Source organism: Pteropus alecto, unplaced genomic scaffold, assembly GCF_000325575.1.
Source record: "Pteropus alecto unplaced genomic scaffold, ASM32557v1 scaffold76, whole genome shotgun sequence".
In the NCBI taxonomy this organism is placed as follows: Eukaryota; Metazoa; Chordata; class Mammalia; order Chiroptera; family Pteropodidae; genus Pteropus; species Pteropus alecto.
Window position 1 is genome coordinate 26,591,329 of NW_006443138.1, and position 9,651 is coordinate 26,600,979.

The window sequence follows — 9,651 nt, forward strand, 5'->3', positions numbered from 1 at the left end:
TATCAACTTTCTGGCTTAGAAGACCAGGTTGAGGGTGGTACCATTACAGAGGTTAGAGAATAGAGAAAAGTGTTGGAGCATTATGAAAGAATCAAAATCAGCAAGGCTTATTACTGCCTCCATAGACAAAAGCTCATTGGATGATGCATATGATATCTCTGTTCTGGCATTCAGAAGTTTGGCTGAACCATGGAGACAGAATTCCCTCAGGATTCTTGGCTAATTGAAGGAGGGATTAGTTTTAAGGAAGAGCTACTAGACTTACCACTAGTATAAGGAAGTTAGTATTCTAGAAATGAAGAGCAAACCATATATTAATTTAAAAAATAAGTTGGTTGGGGCAAGAAGAGGCAAGCAATAAATTATTTCTATTTTGATCACACTGAGTTTTGAGTATCTACTGAAAATCCAAGATGTAGAAGGCTGTCAAGCAAGGACACAAAGAAAAGGACATGGCTGCTTAGGTTTTTTCATGAACAGACCTGTATTAAGCACCTCTAGCATATACCAGGCACTGGCCTTAGCAATATACATATACGTATATTTAAGAAATCTTCCTGCAGTTGAGAGCTGAGGAATTAGCTCTTGGGACAGGTCTTTATGAAAGCATTGCTCCTATATTTCACACCTCAGCCATTTATCTTATTTCTCCTTACTTTCATATAACTTGTCCTTTTGATGAACATTTCTTTTTCTTTTTTTCTACATCTAGATGTCAGATAGGGTTGACTGGTTACAAAGCCAGAATGGGGTATGCAAAGTTGATATCTATTCACCTGGAGAGAGCCAACCTCAGGACTGGAAAATAGTAAGTGTCAACCTCCTTACAAATACTGGGTTAGGAATATGTGGAGTACCATTAAGAGTAGCCTTATTTTCTCCAACACCACCACCCACCTCTTCTTATTTTCCAAAGATTGAATTCTTGGGGGTGGGGGTGGGAGTGGGAGTAAAGTGAACTTTAGAACAAAAAATTACCATCTATAATTTTTGGAAAAAAAAAATTCCTATGGGGTATTTAGTAGGAGAAATATGCTGTAATTAATGAAAAAAAAAAACCTATATATTACGGCTGTAAAAATGTGTTTGATTTTCAAACAGTAGGGGATTGGATTTCAAACAAATATCTCTAAAGTTTATAAAAAATATTTTCTGAAATGTAGGCTGCTTCAAAATTCTCAGAACTATGAACTCTTATCTAAGTAATATTGTCAATCTGCCTTCATCGTTCAACATTTATTAAATAACTTACTCAGTATCAGGCACTGTAAGTTTGGGTTCAGTCAGAAGATGGAAACCACACCAGTAATTTAATATTTAAAAACTGTTAAAAAGGTAGTTAACTAAGTTAAGTACTAAAAGGTACTCTAAATAACTGGTGGACACTAATTATAAGAAATCTATGATATTTTCCAAATGGATTTTCTGGATAATAATTGCTATAGGTGTTTAAAGAACAGATCATTTGAAAATGGGAAGTGATTAGGGAAAATTTTATAAAGTATGTTTAAGCTATAGGTGAAGAAGAATAGGATGGGAGGTATATACATTGACTTAAAACTAAGCTACTGAAGTGAAAGATGGCTGAGGAGAGAAAATTAACCCCTTAACCCTTTTCACATTCTCTATCCTGACACAAAAATTTTCCTGGGCCCTTTATTAAAAAAAGCTCAGAAATAATTTGACATCCACCTTCTTCAACTGCTCAGGATATTACTGTATAATAAAAGAAAGACTTAAAGGTCGTGAGAGGGCAAAGGGGTTTGGAAGAGATGTCTGATTGTAGACTGCATTGATAGAAAAGAAATGTGGTTAGCCTTTCAGTCAGTCAAGATGGCTTCATCAACCAATTTTGCAAAATTCTTCCAGATCGAGTGGAATAATGGATGTAGGGTACACACATTTTAGGTTTAAAAACATAGACAATAAAAACCCGTAAATATAGCAAGCTAACACAGCTCTTAAGATTCCATCATAAAGCTCTATGCTATGCTGTAGGTTTGTTGGAGTTTTTTAATATTCTGTGAAAAGAATTGAAAAGGATAAAAAAATAAACCCCACATCTACATTATAATGACTTACTTGTACATATTAGCCTAATTATGGAAACATGCTTTTTTTCAGATAGTATGCCTATCTGTAAATAAGTACTATTAAGGCATACTTTTCAAAAAAGGATAAAATAAAGATTCCCAATTAAATATGAAAATGAAGACATGTTAAAGATTTTATTTAACTCATTAATGAGAAAATTGGTGAGGTGTTACAACCAGATCAGGCATATTGAAATGAATGTGCAAATAGATGCAAAACTGACCTCTTCCACAGTGGAGAAGGGAAGGTAGCTGAACCTCCACTGGACATAATTTACGTGTCTATCGACATGTAGAGTTAGTTTGCAATGCTATCAATTATCGAAACTTAAACTATCGAGATGTGAAATAGCTGTCATAGAGTCAGAAACAGATTATATGGAAGTCTGTAGACAATGCTTAGTCTATAGAGTATGGACTATAGACAATGAATAGTTTTCTATTGAAGCACAAATTTTCGTCTATGGTTGTTGTCATTTTGATAAAAAATCTCAAAGTGAGATAACTTTGATCCCAAAATAAGGCTAGTCTCATCAGATATGGTCTGATTATTTACATAGGTACAGCAACTGGATAGGCCTTCTTAAGTTTGCTTTACTGGAAGTTTTCATAAAGAATCTCAGATTGGACTTTTAAAGGCCTGCATTATTTGATATGCTGAGACAAGGAATTCAAGACTAGGAAACTCTCCACCGGGTTTTACCAGCTGTACCTAGAAAAACAACCACATACACCATTGGATTTCTCTGATGCTATTGTTCCTAAAAATAGTCTCAATCACTTATATTAATATAACTTTCATCAAAATATTTTTTATTCTTTCTATTTCACAAATAAAACAGGGGAGGGAGAGGTATATAATTATAAACTGTTACACACCAGTTTACATACAGACTAACAGAGTTCATGAACACCATAAGACAGTATCTAAGCCACACACATCCCTTATAAAGTCTAAATGGTAAAAAAGAACACATTTATTAACAGACCCAAAGATATAGCCTTTCTATAGTAATAAAAAAAAGAAGCAAAAGCATATAAACTATGCTTATCAGTGTTTCACTATTCTATTTTACTTAAAAATGATCTAAATATCCAATGAATATCCATTAATTAACAATTTATATCAGTCCACTGTTTTAAGTTGCATAAAAATATTGGAAATTTATCATCAAGCTGATATACTATAAAACATACTTGAAATAAAGTTTGTCAGAATAATTATTCAATTTGATTAAACATAAACTTATATTTTTCATGATATTAAACATTGAGTAGAAGTAATACTAGCTTATTGGATCTATATAAACTGTATGAGTTTATGAAGAGCATATCAAAGTAAAAACGCAGACTCGTGTTGTACTTAACACTGATAAATCAGAAAAGAAATAGCTGTTTTTATTAAACTAAAATTATTAAACTAATCTTGTTTACCTAACTTACACTTACCTAACTAATCTAACTTAAAGATTTACCTAACTTATGTAAAGTTAGGTTCCTAAAACATTTCTCAAATAGGTTCTATAAGAAAAATACTTCTTCCAACTAGAATAGAGATCCTTTAATTTAATAGACTTTATAAAATCTAGCTTAATAATAAAATGTGGAGGTATGACGGCATTACTCCTTACACTTAATGCTTTTCTAAATGGCAAGTACATAGTGACACAAGCACTAATAGGCAGCTTATAGCCTCAATCAGCCATTAGATTCAAATGTTCAGTTTTCAACAAAAAGTCACAAGACATACAAAGAAACAGGCAAGTATGGTCCATTTAAAGGAAAAAAATAAATCAACAGAATCTATTTCTGGAAAAGACCCGATAACAGATCTACTAGACAAGACTACAAACCAACTGTCTTAAAGATAAGATGCTCAAAGAACTAAAGAAAAGATGTGGAGAAAGTCAAGAAAACAATGTTTGAACAAAAATGAAATACGAGTAAAGAGATAGAAAACCTAAAGATAAGCTAAAAAAAAAATTCTGAGCTGAAAAGTATAATAACAGAAATGAAAAATTCACTAGAAGGAATCAAAATCAGATTTGAGCAGGCAGAAGAAAAAAAATCAGTAAACTTGGAGATAGGACAGTGGAAATTATCAAGTTTAAAGAACAGAAAGAAAAAAAAAACTGAAGAAAAGTGAACAGAGCCAAAGGGACCTGTGAGATACTATCAAGCAAACAAACATATTTATCATGCGAGTCCCAGTAGGAGAAGAGAATGAGAAAAGGGCATAGAGAACATTTTAAGAAATATCGGCTAGAAACTCCCGAATCTGATGAATACGAACATCTAAGAAGTTCAATGAACTCAAGTAAGATGAAATCAGAGAAACCCACACCAAGACGTTATAATCAAACTTTCAAAAGACAAAGATAAATAGAATATGGGTAGAAGTGATGCTTGTCACTTCCAGGCCTAGATCAAAAAAGCCTCCTATCTAATCCTCCATGATCTCTATCATTCCCCATACACTTGTTTAAGAAAAGATTCAGAGGCCTTAGGGGAGGATGACACAGTGCAAAAGCAGAGCCTGGGTCCCTGAGTCACTGCAAAGAAAGCTTCTCATTGAATGCCCTCTCTAAACAAAGTGATCAAGAAGTAAACCTCTATTTTTATATACCACTGATACTTCAGGGGCTATCTAATTTAAAACTAGCATCACCCCAAGTAATATATTTTGCTTCTGTCATTTTGTTGCCAAGAATGCCCACTCTATTATATCTGGCTATCAAAATGCTTAAAAGTCCATCTTAAATGCCACTTCTTTCTCTAGTTTCCTAGCGAAAATTATCTGCCCTTCTTCTAACATTAAATATTATTTACTTTATTGTTTTATAGCACTGATAATATAGTATTGTTCACGTTTTATCTCTGCAGTAGGCCATATGCTTCCAGAAGGCAAGGATCATATTTCTTTCACCTTTATATGTCCCACAATGTCTAGTAGAGTATGTTGTACACAGACACTATATACATATTATACAGGTAACATACACATCGTTTATCTCCCTTAAATCACCTCTGCAATAGCAGGCCATCTAGTTGGTCCTTCTGGTGGATAGCTTGTTCATTGGAACCTGACTTTCCATTGCTTGAATGCTGTCTTTGCTCTGACTCTGCCACCCGTGGTCTGTGCCTTTCTCAGACATGCATACAGGCAGCATTCTTTCCTAAAACTTCCTCTAAAAGCTAAATTTTTATCCATTAGGAAGTTCCCATTTGTTATCGACCTTTGGTTAGGAAAAATAATTTTTAAAAGATTCATTACAGAAACTCAATAGTTTCTCCACATATTCCACATAATTGATAGGAATGAATCACAGTACACATCCCTAGCCATACTCTCTTCCAGCACTTCTCTTTTCACCCAGGGCACTATTTTCTCATATAGGAAAGTCAAGTTTTATTCTCTGGTACTTCCTTAGCTTGTTAACTGTGTTTCACTGCATTACCCTAAAATAAGCTTCTCTTATTTCTTTTGAGGTCTAATCTTTATTTGAAATGTTTAAGTACTATCATCTATCTTAGATATACCACATTAAGTATACAAATTATTGTATGCATATTATCTCATTTAATCTCATTTAATTCTAATCACAATAAAGGCAGAGATTATTTAAAATAATAATTACCATATGATCCAACAATTCCACTCGTGGGTATGTATCTGTAGGAAACAAAATCACTATCTTAAGACATATCTGCATCCCTATGTTTTTGCATCATTATTTACAATAGGCAAGACATGGAAGAAACCTTAACCTTAGTGTCCATCAGGGGATGAATAGATAAAGAAAATGTGGCATGTGTGTGTATAAATATATATTTATATGTGTGTGTGTGTGTGCGTGCATGTGTGTGTAATATTATTCATTCATAAAAAAGAAGGAAATTTTGCCATTTACAATATAAGTGGACTTTGAGGGCATTACACTGAGTGGAATAAGTCAGAAAGAGAAAGACAAATACCATAAGATCTCATTATATGTGGATCCATTGGGGAGATGAGTGGAATGGTGAAGGTGGTCAAAAGGTGCAGATTTCCAGTTATAAAATAAATAAGTCCTGGGCATGTAATGTACAGCATTGTGACTATAGTTAATAATACTACATTATAGTGGTCCTCAACTTTTTCGGCACCAGGGACCAGTACTCCTATGAGAATCTGCTTATTGATGTAAGGTGGAGCTGAGGCAGTGATGCTAGCCCTGGAGAACGGCTGAAATACAGATGGAGTGTCTCTCACTCACCTGCCACTCACCTCCTGCTGTCTGGCCTTGTTCCTAACAGGCCATAGACTGGTACTGGTCTGTGGCCTGGGGCTTGAGGATCCCCGCTATAGTGTATGTTTGAAAGCTGCAAAGAGAGTAGATCTTGAAATTCTCATCACAAGAAAAAATAATTTGAACTATGCGTGGTGATAGATTAGACACATTGTAGTGATGATTTCACAATATATACAAATGGTGAATCATTATTTTGTACACCTGAAACTAATACAGTGTTATGTATCAATTATACATTAATTAAAAATAATAAGGATAAACTTTAAACCATACATCAGAAGTAAAAACAGAAACACAGAACTCACCTGTCCAGAGATCAAAGTGCTCTTCTCCTTATAAGTAGGCACAAAATTATTGTTTTGAGCTTAAGACAGGCAAAAAACACTAGCAAAATGGATTTTCTGTTGTGTCTTGCCCAACAGAGAATAGAGCTCTATAAACCATAATTCATTAAAGAATCACCAAATCGTCAGACAATAAAACAAAATTCTCAGTCATTGCTGCCACCAATGATTAATGGTCATAAAGGAACCAAAGTGAAAACCAAAAGCAAATTAAGTAGAGAGGAAAATTAAAACTAGAAAAACAGAACACCTGCATCATTCTATTGCCACTTTGGATTCACCTGTGAAGGCCAAGATGCACCTGGTATACTACTCTCATGATGACATTTTCTTCTGTTAGGTGAATCTTTTGGAAATTTCAGCAAAGACTTTTAAAACTGTTAAAAGATCATTTTCAGAGAAGAGTAAAATAATGATTCTCATATATATATAAAAATAAACTCATGTTAAGGATTTTAACTCATTAATGAGGAAGTGATGTGGTTCAAATGAGACTCAAAGGGGAAAAAAACACATATAGATCAGGAATATTGAAGTGAATGAGCAAATCAAAGCACTTTTCCACAGTGTGAGAGGAAGTCAGTCAAACCTTCCCTGGTCAGAATTAACGTGTGAATAAGCAGGAATTATATTGCACTGTTATCAGTTATCTACATTTTACAGGATTATAAAATAGCTCCAAGAGAATCAGAATCAGAAAATGTGAAAGGCTACACTATAAATTATGCATAGTTTTCCACAAAATTTTCCTTTAATAGATATTGTTCAAATTATGCGAACCATTTAGAAAGACTTTGAACCAAGTACTATGACCAACAAGCAGCTTAAACCAGTCCTGTAGAGAACTGGTACATCTACTTTTCTCTTCTTTCCAAGTCATCAGAACATAGCAGTGGGTAGAGAGCACCAATTTTAGAGCAGGAACTGGATTTGAATACTAACCCCCATCATGTAGTAGCTGTGAGATGCTAGTGAATTTATTTAGCTTCTCTAAGCCTCAGTTTTCTCACCTGTGAATGAGGATTCACAGGTGTGTATGAGGATTAAAGGAAATAATGTGTGTAAAGCACTTAGCACAGTACCTAGAAAATGTAAGTATTCAACAAATAGTAGCTAATAACTATATGATGCTTGGTAATTAAAATACCAAATTATTCTTTAAAATGGGCAATACTTGTGGTCATTTTGAGAAGATATAACTCCAACAATTATATTGATCTTTTACATTGAATAGTAAATATGACACTTTCACATATATTCTTATTTTAGCCTATGTTCAACTGAAGATTATAGATTACAAAACATAAACATGTATATGCATGTGTTTATCACAACTAGTATCCACCAAAGAATCTGTATTCACTTAAAACTAATAAATTGTCCACAGATATTAACTCCTCAATTATAAATGATATTAACATAAGTTATCAATATTCCATTGGAAGCTGTTTAGCATTGCATAACCTGGCAAAGCAATTAATTATGCACAATGATCCTTCAATTTTCTATTTTTTTAAAAACTGTATTTTGTAATAAGAGACCTAAATAAAAACAGATAAAATATAGAAGACAGCAATTAATAACAATACAAGAAAAATCTGATTTAGTTTAAATGCTAACTTGGCTGTATAGCTGATGACTGTCAGATCTTAAAAAGATATATGTTGTTAGATGCAATATGATATAGTGGCCTAGAGCATGGGCCACTGGAGTTAGACTGCCTAGGTTGGAATTCATTCTCCATGAGTGATTAGTTGTATAACTTCAGATAAGTAACTAAGTCTCTCAGTTCTTCAATTTCCTCCTCTGTAAAATGGGGATAATAAGAGAGCTAACATTTAAATTTTCTGTGAGAATAACATTAAATGAGATAATAGTCTTAAAATACTTGGAACAGTGCCTAAAACATGATAAGCACTCAATACATGTTGGGTACTTTTATTGTGGTGATGGAGTAGTTCAGGCTTGAGCAAGGTGACCATTTTTGTAAGTGATCTTTGAGTTGTCCTGAATATCCCGTATGTTTACTTTGTTATAGTCGGATGAATCCTTGTCTATTTTTAAGGAAGCCTCAACTGATCCTGTCAGAGTGCTCAGCTGGCTCCGCAAAGACCTGGAAAGAAGTACAGCAGGTTTCCAAGATGTTAGATTCAAGCCTGGAGAATCATCACTTGGTGGGGAAATGACCAGCTCGGGAGACCAACGCAAAGGTTTCTTTGTGGACTATTACAATACCACCCATGAAGGCAATCCAAGGAGATTGCATTTTGAAATGACTCACAGAGAGAACCCTCCCCAGGGCCCCAGGGCCCAACTTGGTAATGGGAGTTCAGTGGATGAAGTTTCCTTCTATGCTAACCGCCTCACAAATCTAGTCATAGCCATGGCCCGCAAGGAGATCAATGAGAAGATCGATGGCTCTGAAAACAAATGTGTCCATCAGTCATTGTACATGGGAGATGAACCTACACTGAGCAAAAGCCTGAGTAAGGTGGCATCAGAACTGGTGAACGAGACTGTTTCTGTATGTTCCAAGACACCTATTTCAGATAAAGTTCCTGGTTCTGGTGACAGAACTTCAAGATCATTACAGAGTCCCCCGAGTTTGAAATACAAGACCACATTGAAATTCAAGGAGAGCACCAAGGAAAGCAAGAGTCCAGCTGACAGACCTGCTTCTAAGAAATCTTTCTTCTATAAGGAAGTGTTTGAATCTCGTAATGCAGGTGATGCCAAAGAGGGTGGAAAGTTCTTACCTGGGGAGAGAAAGATATTCAGAGGGCAAGAAAGGCCCAATGACTTCACAGCTTCTGTTAGTCAAGGGATCATGACCTATGCTAACAGTGTTGTATCTGATATGATGGTCTCCATCATGAAGACACTGAAGGTCCAAGTGAAGGACACAACCATTGCCACCATCCT

At 34.7% G+C, this 9,651-nt stretch overlaps 1 protein-coding gene across 1 annotated transcript in view; it reads left to right on the top strand.

Moving 5' to 3' along the window:
- Positions 1-712: 712 nt before the first annotated feature.
- The window catches only part of AKAP3 (A-kinase anchoring protein 3), a 17,072-nt gene continuing 8,133 nt past the window's right edge, over positions 713-9,651 (top strand). Inside the window, exons 1-2 of the mRNA XM_025040961.1 lie at positions 713-808; positions 8,795-9,651. The exon at positions 8,795-9,651 is cut by the window's right edge and continues 1,489 nt beyond it. Coding sequence (XP_024896729.1) covers positions 713-808; positions 8,795-9,651 — 953 coding nt within the window. The remainder of the gene's footprint in view (positions 809-8,794) is intronic.